The sequence below is a fragment of the Pan paniscus genome, chromosome 10 (genome assembly GCF_029289425.2).
Source record: "Pan paniscus chromosome 10, NHGRI_mPanPan1-v2.0_pri, whole genome shotgun sequence".
NCBI lineage: Eukaryota > Metazoa > Chordata > Mammalia > Primates > Hominidae > Pan > Pan paniscus.
The window spans coordinates 43,989,042-44,014,856 of NC_073259.2; the positions used below are offsets into that span (position 1 = coordinate 43,989,042).

The 25,815-nt window shown below is 43.0% G+C and overlaps 1 protein-coding gene across 4 annotated transcripts in view; it reads left to right on the forward strand.

The window, feature by feature from the left end:
• LIMA1 (LIM domain and actin binding 1) overlaps positions 1-24,997 on the forward strand; it is a 107,355-nt gene extending 82,358 nt beyond the window's left edge. For 3 of the 4 annotated variants that reach the window (XM_034935896.3, XM_024931094.4, XM_063593512.1), the window contains 4 exons: positions 4,855-4,912; positions 8,224-8,336; positions 18,740-18,873; positions 22,724-24,997. In XM_034935896.3, the coding sequence (XP_034791787.1) occupies positions 4,855-4,912; positions 8,224-8,336; positions 18,740-18,873; positions 22,724-23,729 (1,311 nt within the window). In that variant the 3' untranslated portion in view covers positions 23,730-24,997. The remainder of the gene's footprint in view (positions 1-4,854; positions 4,913-8,223; positions 8,337-18,739; positions 18,874-22,723) is intronic. The other variant, XM_008951216.5, reaches the window with a different exon arrangement.
• Positions 24,998-25,815: the final 818 nt, after the last annotated feature.

Genomic DNA, 25,815 nt, shown 5'->3' on the forward strand with positions numbered 1-25,815 from the left:
ATGTGTTCTAAATTAGATGCTTGAAATTAGAAACAACTCTAACTCTAGGCTGTAGAGTGTCTGGGAATTTGGTAACAGCTGCCAGGACAGATTGCCATTTTTGCAGGTCACATAATTTCAGTTGAGTAGCTCTGCAACTTATAGCTGACCAAATAATGAGCCTTCATTAGAAAATTATTTTGCTCAGCAGATGCTCAGAAGGCAAAGAGCTGAAGTGATTTTTTAAAATCTATTTGGAGGCTGGGCACAGTGGCTCACGCCTGTAATCCCAGCACTTTGGGAGGGTGAGGCAGGTGGATCACCTGAGGTCAGGAGTTCGAGACCAGCCTAGCCCACAGGGTGAAACCCCATCTCTACTAAAAATATAAAAAGTAGCCGGGTGTGGGGGTGCATGCCTGTAATCCCAGCTGCTCGGGAGGCTGTGGCAGGAGAATCGCTTGAACCCAGGAGGTGGAGGTTGCAGTGAGCTGAGTGCACTGCACTCCAGCCTGGGCGACAGAGCAAGACTCTGTCTCAAAAATAAATAAATGAAATAAAAATCTATTCGGGCCGAGTATGGTGGCTCACGCCTGTAATCCCAGCACTTTGGGAGGCCAAGGCAGGCAGATCATCTGAGGTCGAGAGTTCAAGACAAGCCTGACCAACATGGAGAAACCCCGTCTCTACTAAAAATACAAAAAATTAGCCGGGCATGGTGGTGCATGCCTGTAATCCCAGATACTCAGGAGGCTGAGACAGTTGAATCGCTTGAACCCAGGAGGCGGAGGTTGCAGTGGGCTGAGGTCACACCACTGCACTCCAGCCTAAGCAACAAGAGCAAAACTCCATCTCAAAAAAAAAAATCTATTTGGGAGAGCATAGATTCAGGGCAACTTGATTCCATGCTCCTGGGAAGAATAATTTACAAAAATAAAATAAAAATATATTTGATTAGAGATTATCTTCAGATACTCATATATTCTTAATTTAAGTATACATTTAACACATTTTGTGCAAGAAAATCTTACTCTTCCACTCATATTATTTTGAAAGGCAGTCACTATGCTAAGTAAGCATAGGAAATAATAAGCTTAAAAACTTATTGACAAACCATTCCATGTGGTCTTTATGTGCAAGAAAACAGAGGAGAGATTAATAAGAGGTCAGCTATCATAAAAATGTATGATAGGTGCTGTGAGGCTGTGAGAGGGGTATACAGGACCACAGAAGCTCAGAGTAAAGATATTTAACCTGACTTCCTCAAGAAGGTGATGTCTGAGCTGAGTCTTGAAGAACGTGTGGAAGTAGCCCAGGTGAATGAGGGGAAGGTTGAGTTAGAAATAGAAGGCTATTCCAGGCAGATACAACAGAGATTTGGAAACCAGAGATGATGGCTGAGGAATTACAGGGATTGTTTGTTTGTTTGGAGATGGAGTCTTGCTCTGTCACCCAGGCTGGAGTGCAGTGGCATGATCTCAGCTCACTACAACCTCCACCTCCCAGGTTCAAGCAATTCTCCTGCCTCAGCCTCCCAAGTAACTGCGATTCCGGGTACGTGCCACCATGCCTGGCTAATTTTTTGTATTTTTAGTAGAGATGGGGTTTCGCCATGTTGGCCAGGCTGGTCTTGAACTCCTGACCTCACGTGATCCACCCGCCTTGGCCTCCCAAAGTGAGGGATTACAGCTGTGAGCCACCGTGCTTGGCCAGAATTACAGGTTTGCTGACTTGGCTGGAGCATGAGGTACACATAGGCAGCAGTGAGAGACAGGTGGAAGGAGAGGGCTAGGGTAAGGCCTGGAAAATCTTTATGTCACCCTTAAGGGTTTGGATGTAGTGGTGCAGCAGGAGAAAGCCACTGAAAGATTTTAAGCAAATCATATTTGTGTGTTATGTATTAATCATTAGATGAATGGCTTAATTGAAATAAGTAACAGTATTTATGTCAGGGGAATTATCATGTTCTCTACCATTGCCCATTGTCCAATTCTTTTAGTCTTTCAGTCAATATGATAATCGAATGTTAAATGAGATGAGGAGAAAGGGTTTTCAAATCTATTACAGTGATTTAATCTTAGGAGAAAAGCCATTGCTTCTGTTACACGTATTGACACCCTTGACGCCATTCTTCCAAAAGACATGGAGATCATTAAATGGATTAAGAGCAACAGTTCTCAAGCTTAGTTGGAATTTGTATTTTTTAAATTTTTTTAGAGATGAGGTCTTGCTCTGTCACCCAGGCTGGAGTGTAGTAGTGTGATCATAGCTCACTGTAGCCTCCAACTCTTGGGCTCAAGTGATCTTCCTTTCTCAGCCTCCCAAGTGGCTGGGACTACAGGTGTGCACCACCACATCTGGCTAATTTATTTTTATCTTTATTTTTTGTAGAGACAGGGTCTCGCTATAATTCTCAGAATGGTCTCAAACTTCTGGCTTCAAGCAATCCCCTCAGCCTCAGCCTCCCAAAGTACTGGAAGTACAGATGTGAACCACTGCACCCTGTCTCAAACTTATTTGACTACAACAGACTTTACAAAGTAGGATGGTATATTGTCAGAATACTAACAGGAACTCATGAGATATACTACACTCTTGGATCAAAGCAGACCCACAGAAAAATGGTCTCAAACTGATGGCTACAAAATTTGATTCAAAGACCAGAACAGAAAAAAATATTAGAATAGTTTATTTTATAAAAACATCACAAATGTATGTTGGAATAACAAGACAAAATACTTGGCAGTCATGTGTTACATGGTCATATAATCCCCCATAAATTGCAAACATCCTTGCAGCAGTGGACTCAGGCATTAGCCCATGAGGCACATGCCATGTATTAAGTGAGTTATCTTGTTAAACTGTCTTGTTTTCTCATCTTTTAAATGGGAGATTATTTCTTAAGAATAACTGACTAAATATTTTTGAAGTTTTTCTTATATACTGTAAAAAAAAAAAAAAGAAGAAAAATTTTAAGAGAAAAATATTCCCAGCGTTGAAATATCCCCATCTTTATCCCAGGAGCATAGTTTGGGAAACAGTCATTTGGGAAATAATGCTTGAATTGTCCCTGTATCTAAATTCATGTTTCCTTCTTCATTGTCTTCATGCTGATTTGCAACTGGAACTCTGAACTGAACTGGAAGATTAGAACATTTTAATTATAGCCTAAAAGGACATTAGTGCGACTGTGAATCATGAAGTGGGTGGGGAAGAAAGGAGATAAAGACATATTCTTCAAGCACATGCTGCAGGTTTACAAACCCTCAGCTGCCTTAAAATTCGCAATGTTTTTCAGACCCTTAGCTATCCTTTTGGCTGTTTGCCTAGCTTTTGTTAACCAATACCTAAGTGTTATTTGAACTTCAGCTTGTTAAAAAAAAAAAAAAAAGGACATGTGCCTGGTGAGGTGGCTCATGCCTGTAATCCTAGCACTTTGGGAGGCCAAGGTGGGCAGATTGCCTGAGGTCAGGAGTCTGAGACCATCCTGGCCAACATGGTGAAACCCTGCTCTACTAAAAATACAAAAATTAGCCGGGTGTGGTAATGGGCACCTGTAATCCCAGCTACTCGGGAGGCTGAGGCAGGAGAATCACTTAAACCCAGGAGGCAGAGGTTGCGGTGAGCTGAGATCGCACCATTGGATTCCAGCCTTGCAACAGAGCAAGACTCCATTCAAAAAAAAAAAAAAGCAAAGATTACCTCACAGGTTCAAGGTGACCAAATTAAAGGTGAGAGAAGAACATCCTGGGATGGAGGTACCTACTAATTCTCAAGAACTGAAGAGCTTTTTGTAGGCATGCACAACTTTCAGAAAATTTATTTCATATCATTAGATAAAATAGTGCATTTGTAAGGCGATTAGTTGAATACCTGGCACATAGTAAACACCCAGTAAATGCTGGTTGTAATTATACCGGTTTATTTTATGCCATGTCAGAATTCCTGTAATGAAGAGAGTAGTGGAAAAAATAACCATGCTGGAATTCAGGTGCAGTCAGCCAGCAACTTAATCTTCATTGTAAATCTATTCAGTTTGTCAGACATCCTGATATAAACACTCAGCATTGCCCATAAAATCCATGGCATCTGAATAAAAGGAAATTATGTGAAGAGTGCACATTGGGTCACCTGTTGACTCTTCATGATTTTGGATGTGGAGTAAGATACCAGGAAGGCGTGGGGGCCAGTAGAAAGGAGGGAGAGCTCTAATAGAGAGTTCTTTTATTTAAATTTGATGGCTTTTGAGAAAATGATATATACACCTATACGTAAGATCTGCCATCTTTTTAAACATTGCCATTTTGAGACTGGGATTAAAAGAGAAACTGTCCTCAAAGATAATACTGAGGTTAGTTTTAGGTAAATTTGTTTTATAACTATCAAAAGGTCTTCTATATAGGCAAGCTCGTTTCAGCAGGATGTAGTTGGTTGGGAAATAAGAATTAGGAAAATTAAAAAATAAGAATGGTTCCTATATTTAAATACTTTATCTTTCCTTGGAGTGGGTTATGGTTATACGGTGAGGAGCTTTGCTCTCCTTGATAGAGGGCTTTGTTTTGCTTTGTTTTTTGAGAGCAGAAAAATATGGTTTAGAAGTTGTTTTATAAAGGGAGATGATGCACACTTTTGGCAGTTGAGTGCAGTCTGTTTCTCGGGTTACTCTGTAATTGAGAGGCATGTTAATATCCTCATAAAAGACATTTTGCTGCCTCTTGTTCAAATGCTCAGCTGTTCTGGTGCCCGTTATTTCCCCTAGGCAGCCAGTGACTTACTGGAGTCAGCAGGTTTTTATGGCATTAACAGCAGTTTGCTCTTTTATTTTTAATATGACTCTTAATCCCCCTCTAACTTTTTTTTTTTTTTTTTTTTTTGTAGATTTCTGCAAATGAGAATAGCCTGGCAGTCCGTTCCACCCCTGCTGAAGATGACTCCCGTAAGCATTCTTTCTTAGATCTGGAGGATGAGGTTCTTGTTTTCTATCTGTATTTGGTTCAGGGGTGTTCCCATTACTGTCAGTGCTGAGAAAATAACATAGTAAATCCTCTACTTGAATTTAAGGGCTAATGCTTGAATGTCCTTTACACACTTCATGGCTTAGGGAGAAGTTAAATTCAATTAAATATAGTTAACTTGGGACAAACTGAATACTTGTAATGCTTTTCTTATTGAATTTATCCTACTTTTTGCACCAAACCCTTTCAGAATTAAAGCTGTATAAACTAATTTTGAAGTTTCATTTTAACAGAAGTTTGGCCAATACGGATTTTATTCATTTATAATGTTATTCATAAATACCTATTCTTTAGTGAATAAGTATTTGAATAATCTGTTAAAGATACATATTTTTTCCCTGTTTATCTAAATGTATATTATAGTCAACCTCCTAGCCAGGTTCTAGGGATTTTCCTGCTGACAGTGAATTTTGTCACCTTTCATCCTATTTTGGAGTCATTTTGAGCCTCCCTTTTCCCAAAGACAAAAATGTTTTGTTTTGTTTTTTACTTGACTATGTCCACTTTTTATTCTGATTTTCAGTATAACTTTTAATTTTCATTTTTTAGAGACAGGGTCTCTTTCTGTTGCCCAGGCTGGAGTGCAGTGGTGTGATCATAGCTCACTGCAGCCTCAAACTCCTGGGCTCAAGCAGTCCTCCCACCTCAGCCTCCCAAATAGCTAGGACTACAGGCACACACCACCATACCCAGCTAATTTTCTTTGAGGGAGTCTCACTCTGTCACCCAGGTTGGAGTGCAGTGGCGCAATCTCGGCTCACTGTAACCTCCCCCTCCCAGGTTCAAGCGATTCTCCTGTCTCAGCTTCCTGAGTAGCTGGGATTACAGGCGCACACCACCATGCCTGGCTAATTTTTTGTATTTTAGTAGAGACAGGGTTTCACCATGTAGCCCAGGCTGGTCTTGAACTCCTGAGCTCAGGCAATCCACCCGCCTCGGCCTCACAAAGTGCTAGGATTACAGGCGTGAGCCACCGTGCCTGGCCGTACCCAGCTAATTTTTTAATATTTTTGTAGAGAAAAGGTCTCACTTTGTTGCCCAGGTTGGTCTCCAACTCCTGGTCTCAAGCAGTCCTACCACCGCAGCCTCTCAAAGTGTTGAGATTACGGGCGTGAGCCACTGTGCCCAGCCCATTTAAAAATATATGTTGCTGGGCCAGGCGCAGTGGCTCACACCTGTAATCCCAGCACTTTGGGAGGCCTAAGTGGGTGGATCACTTGAGGTCAGGAATTCAAGACCAGCCTGGCCAATATGGTGAAACCCTGGCTCTACTAAAAATACAAAAATTAGCCAGGCGTGGTGGTGGGCGCCTGTAATCCCAGCTACTCAGGACACTGAGGCAGGAGAATTGCTTGAACCCAGGAGGTGGAGGTTGCAGTGAGCTGAGATCGCACCATTGCACTCCAGCCTGGGCTACAGAGCGAGACTCCGACTCAAAACAAAATATATATATATGTTGCTGGCCAGGCACGGTGGCTCACGCCTGTAATCCCAGCACTTTGGGAGGCCAAGGCGGGTGGATCACCTGAGGTCAGGAGTTCAAGACCAGCCTGGTCCACATGGTGAAACCCCATCTCTATTAAAAACACAAAAAGTTAGCCGGATGTGGTGGTGGGTGCCTGTAGTCCCAGCTACTCAGGAGGCTGAGACAGGAGAATTGCTTGAACCCAGGAGGTGGAGGCTGCAGTGAGCTGAGATCATGCCACTGCACTCCAGCCTGGGCAGCAGAGTGAAAATCCATCTCAAAAAAAAAAAAAAAAAAATATATATATATATATATATATATATATATATATGTTTGCTGGGCGCTATGGCTCATGCCTATAATCCCAGCACTTCGTGAGGCTGAGGCAGGCAGTTTGCTTGAGCTCAGGAGTTGGAGACCAGCCTGGGCAACATGGTGAAACCCTGTCTCTACCAAAAGTACCAAAACTTAGCTGGGCATGGTGGCATGCATCTGTGGTCCCAGCTACTTGGGAGGCTGAGGCAGGAGGATCACTTGAGCCCAGGAGGCAGAGGTTGCAGTGAGCCGAGATCATGCCACTGCACTCCAGCCTGGGTGACAGAGTGAGACTCTGGAAAAAAAAAAAAAAAAAAATATATATATATATATATATATATATACACACACACACACGTATATACATGTATATATATACACATATGTACATGTATATATATACACATATATACATGTATATATATACACATATATACATGTATATATATACATATATACATGTATATATGATATATATATCATATATATGATATATATGATATATATCATATATATCATATATATATGATATATATCATATATATACTATATATATAAATTTCTTGTAGGTCACAAGACAAAAAAGAAAAACATATATATGTGGATTTCTAGCATCTCCCCAGGCTAGTTTACTGGACACTGAAAACCCTACAACTGAAATAGAATGATGAATTAAACAGATCTCTAGTAAATCCTACCTTAAAATTTCAGAGAAAAACTCCTTCTGCTTGAATCCAGAAACATTCTTTTTTTGCAATCATTTTTCTGGGACTAGAAATGTTTCTGAGTTTTGACTAGGTTTATGAAACATTTTTTTGAAAAATAAGCCTTAATATTTTAGTACTTTGTTGACTCACCTCTTCATTTTGGCAGGAAAGTAACTCATGTAGTTGGAATTTCAATGATTATGAAAAAAACTTCATGGAGCCCTTTTCCATAATCTTCATCCATGGGTATCTGCTATAGAACTGACCAAAAACAGTGTCAGGTTACATGTATACACAAATGCGCACGCACACACACACACACACACACACACGGTACAAAATTTCTGCCCTCACATCTCCCCCTTTTTCCAACTTCAGTTGAAACACTTCAGAAAAAGTTATTAGGAATGTTAATGACCAAAAAGACATCTAAGTCTATAAACGGCCTTTAAAAATGACAAATGGTACAAGGAAGAAAGTTCTTTATACAGAGTGGTTTGGATTTCCGCTACGTGTGGCAGAGGGTAAGAAAGCCTCCTCACTGAGAACCTGATTTCTGACAGGACCAGAGAATACCTGAGCCATAGTTGTTAGTGTTCGAATATTCTTCAACAGAAAAGCAGTGTTTTTCCTGGTGTTGGAAGGATCTGTCATTAATGGAAGTGCCCAAACTTTGCTTTTCGGAAGAATACTTTCCAAGACATTCCATGAGATACTGTAAAATGTCTTCCTTTTGTAACTCAAGCAGGTGACTCCCAGGTTAAGAGTGAGGTTCAACAGCCTGTCCATCCCAAGCCACTAAGTCCAGATTCCAGAGCCTCCAGTCTTTCTGAAAGTTCTCCTCCCAAAGCAATAAAGGTATGATGGCAATTTCTCTCTGAGCCTTTGGACATTGGTCTACTGGTGAGCTAATTGTACCTTTTATGATGATGATGTTGATTATAACCTGGTTTTGCTTTCCTGTGGATGATAATGCCACAGAAGAGCACACTGAAGCCAGTCGCTTTCCCTGGAAATCTTGCTGCCTCAGCTCAGGTCTTTGGCCCGGGAGCGAGAAGGCTCACTAATGACTCTCAGTTTGAACTCTGGAAAACTCATGAAAGTTTTAAAATAATGTGGGTTTTTTTATTTTTGTTTTGTTTATTTATTATTATTATCTTTTTTTTTTTTTTTTTGAGACAGAATCTCGCTCTGTCACCCAGGCTGGAGTGCAGTGGCATGATCTCGGCTTACTGTAACCTCCGCCCCCCCATGTTCAAGCAATTCTCCTGTCTCAGCCTCCTGAGTGGCTGGGATTACAGGCATGCGCCACCATGCCTGGCTAATTTTTTTGTATTTTTTGGTAGAGACAGGGTTTCACCATGTTGGCCAGGCTGGTCTCAAACTCCTGACCTTGTGATCTGCCTGCCTTGGCCTCCCAAAGTGCTGGGATTACAGGGGTAAGCCACCACACCTGGCCTTGTTTTTGTTTGTTTGTTTGTTTTTGTTTTGTTTTGAGACAGAGTCTCGCTCTGTCGCCCAGGCTGGAGTGCAGTGGCGCTATCTCGGCTCACTGCAAGCTCCGCCTCCCGGGTTCACGCCATTCTCCTGCCTCGGCCTCCCAAGTAGCTGGGACTACAGGCGTCCTGCCACTACACCCGGCTAACTTTTTGTAGTTTTAGTAGAGACGGGGTTTCACCGTGTTAGCCAGGATGGTCTCAATCTCCTGACCTGGTGATCCGCCTGCCTTGGCCTCCCAAAGTGCTGGGATTACAGGCGTGAACCACTGCGCCTGGCCTGTTTTGTTTTTTTGAGACAAGGTCTTGCTCTGTTGCTCAGGCTGGAGTATGGTGGTGTGATCACGGCTCACTGCAGCCTTGACCTCCCAGGCTCATGCAATCCTCCTGTCTCAGCCTCCTGAGTAGCTAGAACTATACGCACATGCCACCATGCCTGGCTTTTTTTTTTTTTTTTTTTAAGAGATGTGATTTTGCCATGTTTCCCAGGCTGGCCTCAATCTCCAGGCCTTGGGTGATCTGCCTGCCTCGGCCTCCCAAAGTGCTGGGATGGGATTATAGGCATGAGCCACTGTGCCCAGCCAGGAAAAATCTGTTCAACTAAAATCAGCACATTGGACGAGATGTGCAATTTCACCTTAAAGATAATGGCTTCCTAATCTGCAGAGCTTGATCTTAACCTGTGGTTAGCTTTTTTTTTTTTTTTTTTTTTTGAGACAGGGTCTCACTTTGTCACCCAGGCTGGAGTGCAGTGGTGTGGTCACAGCTCCCTGCAGCCTCTATCTCCTGAGCTCAAACCATCCTCCCGAGTAGCTGGGACTATAAGCACATGCCACCACACCCAGCTAATATATTTTTTACATTTTTACAGGGATGGGGTCTCACTATGTTGCCCAAGCTGGTTTTGAACTTTTGGCTTCAAGTGATCCCCCCACCTTGGCCTCCCAAAATGCTGGGATTACAGGTATGAGCCACCAAACACACCTGGCCCTGTTGTTCCCACTTTTTTTTTTTTTACGACCTGTTGTTTACAACAATGTCATTAACATTTTTAACGAAAGAATGTGTCCACTGGAACGGGGGCTGGCCAGCCCATTTTCTGAAAAAAAAAAAAAAAAAAAGTGAAGCCGGGTGTGGTGGCTCACGCCTGTAATCCCAGCACTTTGGGAGGCCGAGACGGGCGGATCACCTGAGATCGGGAGTTCAAGACCAGCCTGAACAACATGGAGAAACCCCATCTCTACTAAAAGTACAAAAAAAAAAAAAAAAAAATTAGCCGGGCATGGTGGCACATGCCTGTAATCCCAGTTACTTGGGAAGCCAAGGCAGGAGAATTGCTTGAACCCGGGAGGCAGAGGTTGTGGTGAACCGAGATTATGCCATTGCACTCCAGCCTGGGCAACAAGCATGAAACTCTTGTCTCAAAAAAAAAAAAAAAAAAAAAAAAAAGACATTCAAACAACACTTATACTAAGGGTATAACATTAGATATTAAGAATTGAGGCCAGGCACGGTGACTCACAGCTATAATCCCAGCACTTTGGGAGGCCGAGGCAGGCGGATCACGAGGTCAGGAGTTCGAGACCAGCCTGGCCAACATGGTGAAACCCTGTCTCTAAAAATACAAAAATAGCTGGGCGCAGTAGTGTGTGCCTGTAGTCCCAGCTACTTGGGAGGCTGAGGCAGGAGAATCACTTGAACCCGGGAAGCGGAGGTTGCAGTGAGCCAAGATCACACCACTGCTCTCCAGCCTGTGTGACAGAGTGAGATTCCATCTCAAAAAAAAAAAAAAAAATTGGCCAGGCATGGTGGCTCACACCTATCATCCCAGCACTTTGGGAGGCCAAGGTGGGCAGATCACGAGGTCAAGAGTTTGAGACCAGCCTGGCCAACATGGTGAAAGCCTGTCTCTACTAAGAATACAAAAATTAGCTGAGCATGATGGCAGGCACCTGTAATCCCAGCTACTTGGGAGGCTGAGGCAGGAGAATTGCTTGAACCCGGGAGGTGGAGGTTGCAGTGAGCCAAGATCGCGCCACTGTACTCCAGCCTGGGCAACAGAGCTAGGCTCCTCAATCTATAATCTGCTTTTATTACCCAAGTTTTAAAAGTCGTCTTTTCCTCTTCTATGGGCAAATATATATTCCCATAAAAATAAGCCAAAAAATGTTTATTAAAAATGCAAAACTTATTTTAGGTTTGTTAGCTGACTTGTTTTAATTGACTAGCTTGCTAATGAGGGGCTACTTCACTCGTTTGGATTACCCACACTTCTTTAGTGTCTTTCTCCTCTAGTGCTCTTTTAAGTAGCAGGGTTGTGTTTCAAAAGTTTTAGCATTTGAGAGAAACTCAATAAATAGAATGAGTTTTAAGGTGGTTTGTGCTGCTCCCAACTCATGCTAATATCTGCCGTGCTTATACCTCTGACTGTGAGCATGATTGGTCCACAGATAAAAGTTTTACTGCACACAAAGCATGAAGAGGAGGGGACATCAGGGAGGGTTTGGAACAAAAGGAGGAAAGGGGAGAATCCAGGATTTAAAGAGTGGATTTAAAAGGTGAGCAAGGTGAAAAAGATAAAACATGAAAATTTTAAAGGAGGCAGAGATTTATGAGAAGAGTAAGGTTTATTGAAAAGGAACAAAAGGTAAAGAAAGCAGAAAGAGAAAGCAAGTCCAGGAAGAATGGGCGGGGTCATGGTGATTGAATCTGTACATGTGCTCCGCATGGCTGTGTTCTGGCCTTGAAGGTTGGCTGATGCTGCCATCAGCACTTTCTTTGTCAGTATCTGGAGTCTCACAAAGTAGCAAACCCCACAGGGTTACTTTCCTCTCTGACAGCAATGCTGCCTAGATGTGAGTGCTCAGGTTGTGGTTGGGGATCAAGAACAGCTAGCAAATCTAACTTGGTGATGGATTCTGTGTAACCCAGGACCTGGGGAAATATAAGAACTAAAATCTGTTCTTGTGACTATTTGAATTCTCAATGCAGTCTTGCATCCCTTGTTCAACTGCTTGGCCAGACTTCCTTGTACTGGGTGGGGATCCCTCCCCACTCAAGTTCCATGGTGTGAGCGGATGAGTGGTATGTGAAAGGGCACACCTCACTTAGGTCTCCTTTGGCACCAGGGAGAGGAAACAGAGGTAAAACTGTCTCTGTCTCTGCCTCAGACCCATGCCTACTCCTTTGGCACTGGTCACTCAGCAGTAGAATAGTAGTATAGTAGCAGACGGCCCTATCTGCATAGTCACACACCTCGGGTTTTGAGCATTGTGTAATGACCAGAGTAAACTGGCCTGGCTGTTTGCCTCTGGTCCACAGCTCAGATGATCATGGTGTACAGAGCCTGGTGGAACCCAGTTACATCTCCACTGTTATTTAAGGGCAATTTATTTGCTCTTCCTCAGAGTTCCCCTTTACAGTCTGCAGGCAAATATACAGATACTTTAGTAAATGTTTATAGGAAGACCTGCTGGCAGAACTGGTCTCATGGCTGCAGGCTATGAACAGAAGTTGTTTCTCCACTTTGGGAAATTACATACAGCTAAGAATAAACTTGTTCACTCAGAATAGATTTTTGGATCCCACACATCCTGGAAAAAACTGTTTCTTAGTGCCTGTCTGTTATTGAAAAGAGGACATCTAAGGTAGAGATTCAATTCATTTCAAATTTTAGCTTAATAAAGTAAAAAGAAATGATGGAGGTCTTTAAGGATTCTGTACACTTTGAACACTGGCCACAGAGCTTACTTGGTAAGACTTGGTACCAATGAAGTTACAGGTTCATTCTCAAAAAGGGTGTCGTTCTGAGAGCAGAGCCTAGTGGACCCTGTGAGAAGTATCAGGCCTTTCTACTTCAAGAGACTCGGAGATCTCTTAGGCTTTATGTCCTCCCATTTGAAAGAAATCATCCCCTAAATGTTCCCAGAGGAGAGGATAGGGGAGGAAGAGGCAAGGAGATGTGACTGGCCCTAGGGAACAACTGTCTGCCCTCACTGTGTACGGGACAACCAAGTCCCAGGCCTCCTCACAGCATTTTGCTGATGAATGTTGAGAGAGAACATGGCAGTCTACGTGAGAGGGCAGCACACACTGCACTGCCCCTCTCGGTACCCTGCCAGCTGTTCCTCCCCCTGAAGACACAGTGGGAGGTTTTATGCTGGCTTGCAAAGCTGTCAAAATTATGCTAGAAGAGCATCTAGAATCTTTTCTCACTCACTCACTATTACTGCCTTTTCACAGGACTGTCCTTTCTTCTCTGTGTAGAGCACTCTATTTAAGATATGAATATTCCCCAAAATGCTTTCATAAAGAGTTTCACAGAAAACCAGAGGAAGGGTTAAGGCTGCACGGGGCTGGCCCAACCATTTGCTGTGTGGTGAAGAATTTCAGTTTCATTACCTAGATATTTTACACAAATTGGAAGGAATGAAAGGCATTTTGTGGTATTCTGAGGAATAGAGGCTTGACATCAATACAGAATTTTCATCTTCTTTCACTATGTCTAAAGGCTAGTTAACATCAGTGTCTGTTGTCAGCTGCTCCCCCCTACCTCCCACACACACCACAACTGGGGCCTTTATTAGACTAAAAAATATATGAGACAAGAGGGTAAAAGAATGTAAATGAAGCCATGCAAATTTGTTAGAAAAACAGCTTTAAGTAGATGGTAATCAACAGAGGGTCTGTAATATCCCTCAAACGGGAAAGACAGTATTTATGAACATCAATTATTTATAGATTACCTCATTCACTCTAGAATATCCTGAAGATATTATCTACACATTTTTATTTGAAACAAAGGGAAGACCATAGTTTGTTCAAATTGCTGTCGTGGGATTAATTTCATTTGGGTTAGCATCTGCTCTCCTCCCCAAAGAGTTTCCCTTGGCTGTGGAAATTTAACATTCCAGAACAATTTAGAAAATGCTCTCTTGGTTTGTGAGTCAGGAGTTCTGAGTTTGTGCAGTGAGCAGGTCTATGCAGACCTACCCACAAAGCCTGAGGGAGCTGAGAAGCCAAAGAAAGAGGCTGACAAATCCAGTTTCTCAGAAAGAAACATTTAATAAGAGCTTATGAACAGAAGTGATGTCTAGGAGGCCATAAGACAGTGGATCCCTGCACCAGCCCTCCAGAAAATATCCTTTATATAGCAAGGTTTTAGGATAAAACATGTGCAGCTGGTCACGCTTGACTTTCTTGCAAAACTTATCACTGGAGCGATTGGATAAGCATCTTTATGAGGGGTTGTCTATGCTCTGGGCACTATCCCTTTATGAGGGATAATCTATGCTACAGGCATTGTTTAAAGACTTTGCTGCAGAACAAACCACCTTGGTATGCAGGAGTCAAACCACCAGTTAGCATGGTGGTTTCACTCCAAGATGGCATCACTCCTGCCATGCAACAGGCTGTTTTCCTACAGTTTTAATTCTAATTCTGTTACTGACTATGTGAACTTTGATAAGACCTGGTGTTTAACTTTCTACTTGGTAGGGGCAAAATGGTGGGAGAAGGGGAATGAAAAAAAAAAATCTCTTACTAACTGAAAAAATATACTGTGAAGATAAAAAATGTCTAACATTGTCGTATTGGCAGTGTTTTAAACATGGCTGTGCCAAGTCTGAGCATGCCATGAAGGCATGGGCAGGATGTATGCCAGGCCTGTGATAATGGTAGAGATTTTTAGGCACTGACTATGCTTCCTGTTGTCTGAATAGACATGGGGGCAATTACAGAAAAGTGGCTGAGAGCCCAGGACATAGAAAATAAAGGGGAGGCACAGCCGCAGCCGCTGTGAGTTGGCATTTTACCATGTCGGGACCCTCTTGTCTTTATGAAACTAGAAGGGGCCCTTAGGCAGCTGCTGCTGCGTAAACCTTAAATAATATTGAAAAGGGTTGATGTGAGAAATGAATAGGAATAATGGGACTCTGATAGGTCTGGCTAGTTAGAAGCTCAAGGTTAGTCAATTATGTGAGCTAGCAATCTATTAACTTGATGTTAAGGAGGAAGACAGACTTTTTGCTCCATATGGGTGAAGGCTCTATTACAGAGAGAGCCGATGTGGGTCAGGTGTGGGAGGTAGTAAGACACTAAAGAATTGTTAATGAGACACTCCTTGTGTGGGTGAAGGCTCATAAAAGCTCGCTCTCCTGAGCTGGGATATGTTCCAGCCTCAGGTAGATACGAGTGAGGCTGATTTTGCCATGATTAGCAGAGTTACTTAAAAAGGAAAAAAAGAAAAATGTGGTCTTATTCTTGGATCTGAGTCTCTGAGTTTCAGCTCAGCTGCAGTAAAGCTCTCCAGGGCACGCCAAATGCTGTGTATTCATTGAAGGTTCCTGTTTGTCTCTTCCAGCTTCTGCCTCCTGCTCCTGGTACCTAATTTCTGCTCCTGCCTTCCACTTTCCTCCTAATGTGAGCTCAACTTTCAGCTTTCTCACAGGTTCTCCTTTCCTTCTGTTCCCTGGGCTGCTTCCCCCTCCCACAGTGTGTGCCTCCCCTCCGTGTGTTTGTGATGGAGGCGTGCTCTGCGTCCTTCAGTTCCCCTTTAGCAGAACAGTATCCATCTCCTCTTATCCCATGTGAAGTTTCTGTCTCCTGCTGTGTCTTTACTGACCAGAATGAGCACTTACTCTCCTACATCTATTTCAAGTGTTAAAAAATACAGAATTCCGGGCCAGGCGCAGTGGCTCACGCCTGTAATCCCAGCACTTTGGGAGGCCGAGGTGGGCAGATCACAAGGTTAGGAGTTAGAAACCAGCCTGACCAACATGGTGAAACCCCATCTCTACTAAAAATACAAAAATTAGCCGGGTGTGGTGGTGCACGCCTGTAATCCCAGCTACTCAGGAGGCTGAGGCAGGAGAATCGCTTGAAACCGGAAGGTGGAGCTTGCAGTGAGCTGAGATCGCGCCACTGCACTCCAGTCTGGGTGACAGAGTGAGACTCTGTCTCAAAAAACAAAACAAAACAAAAAACAAAAAATGCAGAATTCCCTTTCTGCAACTGAAAATGATTTTTAATCTAATAAATACATTTGTCCTACTTTTACATTATGTGAATTGTGATTTGTATAGGCTCTCTCCAGTAGCATCCATTATACTATTACACCAAAAATTTGTTCTGCTTTTTAATATCTCTCCTTTTGTTGTTGTTGTTTTTGAGACAGAGTCTTGCCCTGTCTCCAAGGCTGGAGGGCAGTGATGAGATCTCAGCTCACAGCAACTTCTGCTTCCTGGGTTCAAGTGATTCTTGTGCCTCAGCCTCTCTGGTAGCTGGAATTACAGGCGCCCGCCACCACGCCCAGCTAATGTTTGCATTTTTTGTAGAGACAGGGTTTCACCATGTTGGCCAGGCTGCTCTGGAACTTCGACCTCAAGTGATCCACCTGCCTTGGCCTCCCAAAGTGCTGGGATTACAGGCCTGGGCCATCGCACCTGGCCAGTGTATCTCCTACCTAGACAAAGACCTAGTCCTTTTAGAGAAAACTTAATTAAAACTCTGCAAAGATATCTCCATTTAGCAGTGTCCATATAAGAAAAAAAGAATTCTGAGCTCCAAATACGATAATGTGTTAATTACTTGCAACAACATTCATTACAATAACATTTGGTTATATTTAAATACCTCCCTTATGCTTGGTAAACTAGGTTGTAACCTGTGGTCTTTTGATTCTTTAGATGTTTCTTTTTAGGACATTGCCCCTAGAATGAAGCAGAGTCCTGGTAACTAGCCATTTCCACTCAGCTTTGTTCCTTCCTTCTTAAATCCCTTGGGCACTACTTGGGAGTTTACCACTAATTTTATTAAACTTCCTTTTATAGATTTCTTTATTTTCATTTTATGCACATTTTCTGCTCTCACTTCCTGCCCAAATCTACTTGGAAAACCATTTTTATTTTTTGCTTTACCTCCTAGTGAATCATGTGGCAAGTGAACCAACAGTCTGAATTTTTTATGGGCCTGTTTTGGGGTTTTTTTTTTTTTTTTTGAGACCAAGTCTCACTCTGTTGCCCAAGCTGGAGTGCAGTGGCTCAATCTCGGCTCACTGCAACCTCTGCCTCCCAGGTTCAAGCGATTCTTGTGCCTCAGCCTCCCGAGTAGCTGGGACTATAGGCACACGCCACCATGCCCGGCTAATTTTTGTATTTTTAGTAGAGATGGGGTTTCACTATGTTGGCCAGGCTGGTCTTGAACTCCTGACCTCGTGATCTGCCCACCTCAACCTCCCAAAGTGTGGGATTATGGGCGTGAGACACTACACCCAGCCTATTTTGGGTTTTTTTTACTCAAAATTCTATCTTGCCCATAACCTGGTTCATTTCAGGCTTAACTATCCAGGTCCTGGGCCTTGGGATTAATTTGCATTACTTACCATCATGTGTTTTCTGGTGAGAGCCCAGGCTGATCATGGCAGCAAAAGCACCTCCTAATTGCTGATGGAGCTTCCTGGCCACCTAAGCTGTCTCCTGCATCTACTGGTTGAGGTGTTTGTGTTGGGCAAGTCAAGGGTTAACTCCCATACACCTAGGGACTTTGCATTCCCATCTACTCCCCACCCCTTAGTAGCCATGTAACTATTTCTTTTCTTTATTTTTTGAGATGGAGTCTCACTCTGTCGCCCAGGCTGGAGTGCAGTGGGGCCATCTCGGCTCACTACAAGCTCCGCCTCCCGGGTTCACGCCATTCTCCTGCCTCAGCCTCCCGAGTAACTAGGATTACACGAGTGTACCACCACGCCTGCCTAATTTTTGTATTTTTACTGGAGACGGGGTTTCACCATGTTGGCCAGGCTGGTCTCGAACTCCTGACCTCATGATCTGCCCACCTCGGCCTCCTAAAGTGCTGGGATTACAAGCGTGAGCCACCGCACCTGGCCCATGTAACTATTTCTTATCATGTAAAAGCTTATAATATTTTTGGAGTTCTGGCTTTTACCAGTGCTAGAATACCAACTGTTTTATATTCTTTAGGATTGAGTTTATCAGGTAGAACCACTGTGCCCATGTTTGTTCCAACTTTACAAACAGTTCATGAATTCCCAGTCATTAATACATTAACCAGTGTGTTTCCCATTGCATTAGTTTTTCTCTCCATTGGTTTTTAGAAATATTATAGAACCTATAGCTTTAATGGGCTATGCTTCCCTCTGGTGTCCTAATAAAATAGTTTGTGTCTCTTATAAATTGTTCCACTTGTGTGTCAGTTTTGACTTGTTTAAAAATAGTATGTCTAGTTGATTGAACAAATCAAGATTATAAGCAGAGGAGAATAAAAGGGGCTTTACTGAAATGTCTTTCCTAATTCCCAAAGCCAAATGCTCTTCCTCTCCTTGAAATTTATCCCCTTTAGAATCTGTCTTGTGTTTACTTGGCACTTGAATCAAACTTCTTTCTTCTGTGTGTGATAACATTTTCTCCTAATCCCTGCGCCTCCCCCCACCCCTTCCCCCATCCCCTGCTCCTAACATTTTTTATGTGGGTCGTGACTTGTCTAAGCCATTCTTTGTAATCCAGACGTAGCTCCACCTATCCTTGGTGGCTGCTACATTTAGAGCAGCCAGACAGTTTGGGAAGGGAATATCAAGAGAGCCTCTTGGCTTTAAAGAGTCAGCTGATAGAATTGTAGCAGGTTTAGTGCTCCATGAGAATTGACTGACCAGCTAAGGGAGCCCTTAGACAAAGTAAATTCTAGGGTCCATCTCAAGACAGTGCTAACTCATCGCTGCCCATGCTAAAGTTGTCTTTTTGTTTTTCCTAGAAGTTTCAGGCACCTGCAAGAGAGACCTGCGTGGAATGTCAGAAGACAGTCTATCCAATGGAGCGTCTCTTGGCCAACCAGCAGGTGTTTCACATCAGCTGCTTCCGTTGCTCCTATTGCAACAACAAACTCAGGTAAGTCAGCCCAAAACAAGCCATCTGTCTGTAACTGGAACTCTAGAGGGAGTCTTTGGCTTTTAGAGCACTGGTGCTTAAAGCTACTGTGCTAATGATATTCTGTTGAAGGCTCTTGAATAAAGTAAAAAGCATCATTTAGTGACAAGTCTTTCATACCAAATAATGATGGTGTTTGGAACTTCTTGGTATATTGATATGTTAATTTACATGTTAGGACCGAAGCTTAAATAATATGAGTTGCAGGTAAACCCCCCTGTGACCTAATTTAATAGAATGTTTTCCCTTGGTATCACAGAATCACAAAGTTAAGAAATCTCAAGAGGTTACTTGTTTAAGCCCTTACTTGTCTTAACCACTGTATAAATGATAATAATGGCAATAATAATAGCCCCTGGAGAGCATGTCTTTTTCTCTATGTTGCCTCACTTTATTTCTGAGAAAATAGTTGTTACATATCACTTCTTCCAAGTAACTCAAAGTGCAAATATAAATGTGACAAATCGGGGAAACATTCCAAATTAACTCATTTTAATCATAGAGTCTTACAGAAGGAAGTAACCAAGATGTCACTTTCTCCAGCTTTCCTTCCTGAGCAATCCTTCCTAAAATACTCTTGAAAGATGTTTTGGCATCTGCGTGACATTTCTAGCTATTAGATAGCTCTAGCTAGACAGCTTCTCCAAACATGCAGCCAAAGTGTACCTCAGTCACTTCCACTCATTAGTTCTTCTGCTGCCCACTGTGTTAATTTTTTTCTCCAAAGCACCTTTTTTTTTTTTTTTTTTTTTTTTGGAGACAGAGTCTCACTCTGTTGCCCAGGGTGGAGTGCAGTGGTGTGATCTCAGCTCACTGCAACCTCTACCTCCTGGGTTCAAGCGATTCTCCTGCCTCAGCCTCCCAAGTAGCTGGGACTACAGGCGCCCGCCACCACACCCAGCTAATTTTTTGTATTTTTAGTAGAGACGGGGTTTCACTGTGTTAGCCAGGATTGTCTTGATCTCCTGACCTCGTGATCCACCCACCTCGGCCTCCCAAAGTGCTGAGATTATAGGTGTGAGCCACTGTACCTGGCTTAAAGCACCTTATTTCTTTTGTGGAAGTGCTGCCGTTTTATACCGCCTTTAACATTTGTCACTCTTCAGAATGGTTCGTAACTTAAGGGAAAAAACTTTAAAAAGATAAAACTTATCATCCTGCAAGAGACACCAAATCTCCTAAAGGCTTGTCTAGGACTGACATTAGGGAAAAACTACCTCCTGTCACCATTCTTCTATTAATCAAGCTTATATCTAGGTGTGGATATAAGGATCACACCTGTAATCCTAGCATTTTGGGAGTGCCCAGGTAGGAAGATCACTTGAGGCGAGGAGTTCAAGACTAGCCTGGGTAACATAGAGAGACCCCATCTGGTTTTTCTTTTTGAGATGGAGTCTCACTCTGTTGCCCAGGCTGGAGTGCAGTGGTGTGATCCTGGCTCACTGCAACCTTTGTCTCCCAGGTTCAAGCGATTCTCATGCCTCAGTCTCCTGAGTAGCTGGTATTACAGGCGGGCACCACCACGCCCAGCTAATTTCTTTCTTTTTTTTTTTTTTTTTTCCGGAGATGGAGTCTTGCTCTGTCGCCCAGGCTGGAGTGCAGTGGCATGATGTCAGCTCACTGCAGTCTCCACCTCCCAGGTTCAAGCGATTCTCCTGCCTCAGCCTCCCGAGTGGTTGGGACTACAGGCGTGTGCAACATGCCTGGCTAATTTTTGTATTTTTCATAGAGATGAGGTTTCACCATGTTAGCCACGCTGGTCTTGAACTCCTGACCTCAGTCAGTCTGCCCTCCTCGGCCTCCCAAAGTGCTGGGATTACAGGTGTGAGCAACCATGCCTGGCCAATTTTTGTATTTCTTAGTAGAGATGGGGTTTCACCATGTTGGTCAGGCTGGTCTCAAACTGCTGACCTCAAGTGATCTGCCCACCTTGGCCTCCCAAAGTGCTGGGACTGCACCTGGCCGGAGATCCCATCTCTATGAAAAATTTGGGGAGGCTGAGACTGAGGCTGGAGGATCACTTGAGCCCTGGAGGTCAAGGCTGCAGTGAGCTATGATCATACCATTGCACTCCAGCCTGGGTGACAGAGCAAGACCTCGACTCAAAGAAAAGCAAAAAACAAAAAATGGCCGGGTGCAGTCGCTCATGCCTGTAATCCCAGCACTTTGGGAGGCCGAGGTGGGCAGATCACGAGGTCAGGAGATTGAGACCATCCTGGCTAACAAGGTGAAACCCCATCTCTACTAAAAATATAAAATATTAGTCAGGTGTGGTGGCGAGTACCTGTAGTCCCAGCTACTCGGGAGGCTGAGGCAGGAGAATGGCGTGAACCTGGGAGGCGGAGCTTGCAGTGAGCTGAGATCGTGTCACTGCACTCCAGCCTGGGTGACAGAGCGAGACTCTGTCTCAAAAAAAAAACGAAAATGGCTGGGCGTGGTGGCTTATGCCTGTAATCCCAGCCCTTTGGGAGGCCAAGGCGGGCAGATCACGAGGTCAAGAGATCGAGACTATCCTGGCCAACATGATGAAACCCCGTCTCTACTAAAAATACAAAAATTTGCCATGCATGGTGGCACACACCTGTAGTCCCAGCTACTCGGGAGGCTGAGGCAGGAGAATCGCTTGAACCCAGGAGGCAGAGATTGCAGTGAGCTGAGATCATGCCACTGCACTCCAGCCTGGAGACAGAGCGAGACTCTAACAAAACAAAACAAAACAAAACAATACAAAAATTAGCCAGGCGTGGTGGCGCACTCCTGTAATCCCAGCTACTCAGGAGGCTGAGGCAGGAGAATTGCTTGAACTTGGGAGGCAGAGGTTGCAGTGAGCCGAGATTGTGCAACTGCACTCCAGCCTGGGCGACAGAGCGAGATTCTCTCAAAAAAAGAAAAGAAAAAGAAAAAAATATATATATATATATATGTTTTTATATACCGTTAAGAATAGAGTTAATTCAAGCACAAAAGCTTGATGATGACTACCCAGAAACACTGACTCCAAATGAATGGGGTCAGCATTCCAAAGTGGAGAAAGTTAAAAGTTTCACTTACACAGAAATTTTAGCAAAGATTATGACATTTTTCATATAAGACCAGTGCATATACCACAGTGATTTGATTGGGTACAGATTGGTACATTCCAAGGAAGATTATCACTCGCCAAGAAGGGATAGTGATCTGAGGGGGTCTTATCTCTGGTGCCCTTTGGTCTTCATAATTTATAGTGAAAAGAAAGAGTTGCAGCTACATGCTGTGTGACCCAGGTTGCATAGCCACATTCCTCTCAAGGCTCAGAATGATTTAAAGTTTCTATTACTGTTGTTTTTTTTTCTTTTTTTTTTTTTTTAAGACAGTCTCACTCTATCACAGTGGCACAATCTCAGCTCACTGCAACCAACCTCTGCCTCCCGGGTTCAAGTGATTCTCCCACTTCAGCTTCCCAAGTAGCTGAGACTACAGGCATGTGCCACCACACCCAGCTAATTTTTAAATTTTTTGTCGAGATGAATTCTCACTATGTTGGCCGGGCTGGTCTCAAACTCCTGGGCTCAAGCGATCCTCTCACCCTGGCCTCCCAAAGCGCTGGGATTACAGGCATGAGCCACCGCACCCAACCCGTGCTTTGTGTTATGATAAGAAAACAAATGTGCTAAAATGGGGGTAAGGAATTCCTGGTCACTGAAGGGCTTTTAAAGATCTTTTTCTTACTTGGCATCTTCTGAAAATACTGGAATTGCCAGATTTTAGCCTCCTGGTATAAGTGAGAGTGTGAAGATTTGCTAACTTTATGCTTTTTTTCTTTTAATGACAGTCTAGGAACATATGCATCTTTACATGGAAGAATCTATTGTAAGCCTCACTTCAATCAACTCTTTAAATCTAAGGGCAACTATGATGAAGGCTTTGGGCACAGACCACACAAGGATCTATGGGCAAGCAAAAATGAAAACGAAGAGATTTTGGAGAGACCAGCCCAGCTTGCAAATGCAAGGGAGACCCCTCACAGCCCAGGGGTAGAAGATGCCCCTATTGCTAAGGTGGGTGTCCTGGCTGCAAGTATGGAAGCCAAGGCCTCCTCTCAGCAGGAGAAGGAAGACAAGCCAGCTGAAACCAAGAAGCTGAGGATCGCCTGGCCACCCCCCACTGAACTTGGAAGTTCAGGAAGTGCCTTGGAGGAAGGGATCAAAGTGTCAAAGCCCAAATGGCCTCCTGAAGACGAAATCAGCAAGCCCGAAGTTCCTGAGGATGTCGATCTAGATCTGAAGAAGCTAAGACGATCTTCTTCACTGAAGGAAAGAAGCCGCCCATTCACTGTAGCAGCTTCATTTCAAAGCACCTCTGTCAAGAGCCCAAAAACTGTGTCCCCACCTATCAGGAAAGGCTGGAGCATGTCAGAGCAGAGTGAAGAGTCTGTGGGTGGAAGAGTTGCAGAAAGGAAACAAGTGGAAAATGCCAAGGCTTCTAAGAAGAATGGGAATGTGGGAAAAACAACCTGGCAAAACAAAGAATCTAAAGGAGAGACAGGGAAGAGAAGTAAGGAAGGTCATAGTTTGGAGATGGAGAATGAGAATCTTGTAGAAAATGGTGCAGACTCCGATGAAGATGATAACAGCTTCCTCAAACAACAATCTCCACAAGAACCCAAGTCTCCGAATTGGTCGAGTTTTGTAGACAACACCTTTGCTGAAGAATTCACTACTCAGAATCAGAAATCCCAGGATGTGGAACTCTGGGAGGGAGAAGTGGTCAAAGAGCTCTCTGTGGAAGAACAGATAAAGAGAAATCGGTATTATGATGAGGATGAGGATGAAGAGTGACAAATTGCAATGATGCTGGGCCTTAAATTCATGTTAGTGTTAGCGAGCCACTGCCCTTTGTCAAAGTGTGATGCACATAAGCAGGTATCCCAGCATGAAATGTAATTTACTTGGAAGTAACTTTGGAAAAGAATTCCTTCTTAAAATCAAAAACAAAACAAAAAAACACATTCTAAATGCTAGAGATAACTTTACTTAAATTCTTCATTTTAGCAGTGATGATATGCATGAGTGCTGTAAGGCTTGTAACTGGGGAAATATTCCACCTGATAATAGCCCAGATTCTACTGTATTCCCAAAAGGCAATATTAAGGTAGATAGATGATTAGTAGTATATTGTTACACACTATTTTGGAATTAGAGAACATACAGAAGGAATTTAGGGGCTTAAACATTACGACTGAATGCACTTTAGTATAAAGGGCACAGTTTGTATATTTTTAAATGAATACCAATTTAATTTTTTAGTATTTACCTGTTAAGAGATTATTTAGTCTTTAAATTTTTTAGGTTAATTCTCTTGCTGTGATATATATGAGGAATTTACTACTTTATGTCCTGCTCTCTAAACTACATCCTGAACTCGACGTCCTGAGGTATAATACAACGGAGCACTTTTTGAGGCAATTGAAAAACCAACCTACACTCTTCGGTGCTTGGAGAGATCTGCTGTCTCCCAAATAAGCTTTTGTGTCTGCCAGTGAATTTACTGTACTCCAAATGATTGCTTTCTTTTCTGGTGATATCTGTGCTTCTCATAATTTACTGAAAGCTGCAATATTTTAGTAATACCTTCGGGATCACTGTCCCCCATCTTCCGTGTTAGAGCAAAGTGAAGAGTTTAAAGGAGGAAAAAGAAAGAACTGTCTTACACCACTTGAGCTCAGACCTCTAAACCCTGTATTTCCCTTATGATGTCCCCTTTTTGAGACACTAATTTTTAAATACTTACTAGCTCTGAAATATATTGATTTTTATCACAGACAGTATTCCCAGGGTGAAATTAAACCAACTATAGGCCTTTTTCTTGGGATGATTTTCTAGTCTTAAGGTTTGGGGACATTATAAACTTGAGTACATTTGTTGTACACAGTTGATATTCCAAATTGTATGGATGGGAGGGAGAGGTGTCTTAAGCTGTAGGCTTTTCTTTGTACTGCATTTATAGAGATTTAGCTTTAATATTTTTTAGAGATGTAAAACATTCTGCTTTCTTAGTCTTAGTCTGAAACATTTTTATTCAATAAAGATTTTAATTAAAATTCGAACTTTTCAATGTTTCTCTTCCATTATTTTCTTACGTTATTACTGTCTCTCAGGATCTACTTTTGCAGTTTGGGAAGAAAAAAATGGTACCACTTTTTTAAGTTTTAGTTGAATAGAAGCATTATCAATACATCTCACCACTAGATGGTAGTGTTGGGCTGATCTTGGATTTCAATCCTCCCTGAAGGAAGACAAATTTTTCTGGAAAATTGCAGGCAACTTGGCAAGAGAATTAATGTGTGCATTCAAAATGAGGTATTTTACCAATTCGAAATCTAGTGGTGGTTTTTATTGTTTATAACACTCAATATTGAATAATTCACCTTACAATTATGCCTAGCATGCTGAATGGATTTCCAAATGTCTCTGCTGAAAATGGACTTGTTTTTCACTTTAGGCAGATGCTTTTTTTTTTTTTTTGTAGACCGAGTCTTGCTCTGTCGCCCAGGCTACAGTACAGTGGCACCATCTCGGCTCACTTCAACCTCCGCCTCCCCGGTTCAAGTGATTCTCCTGCCTCAGACCTCCTGAGTAGCTGGGATTACAGGAGCCTGCCACCACGCCCGGCTAATTTTTGTATTTTCAGTAGACTCAGGGTTTCACCATGTTGGCCAGGCTGGTCTCAAACTCCTGACCTCGTGAACCACCCACCTCGGCTTTCTAAAGTGCTGGGATTACGTAAGGCGTAAGCCACCGTGCCTGGCGCTTTTTTCTTTTTTTTTCTTTCTTTCTTTTTTTTTTTTTTTTGTTGTTGTTGTTGCTGTTTTAAGATCAATGTTTGGCCGGGTGCAGTGGCTCACGCCTGTAATCCCAGCACTTT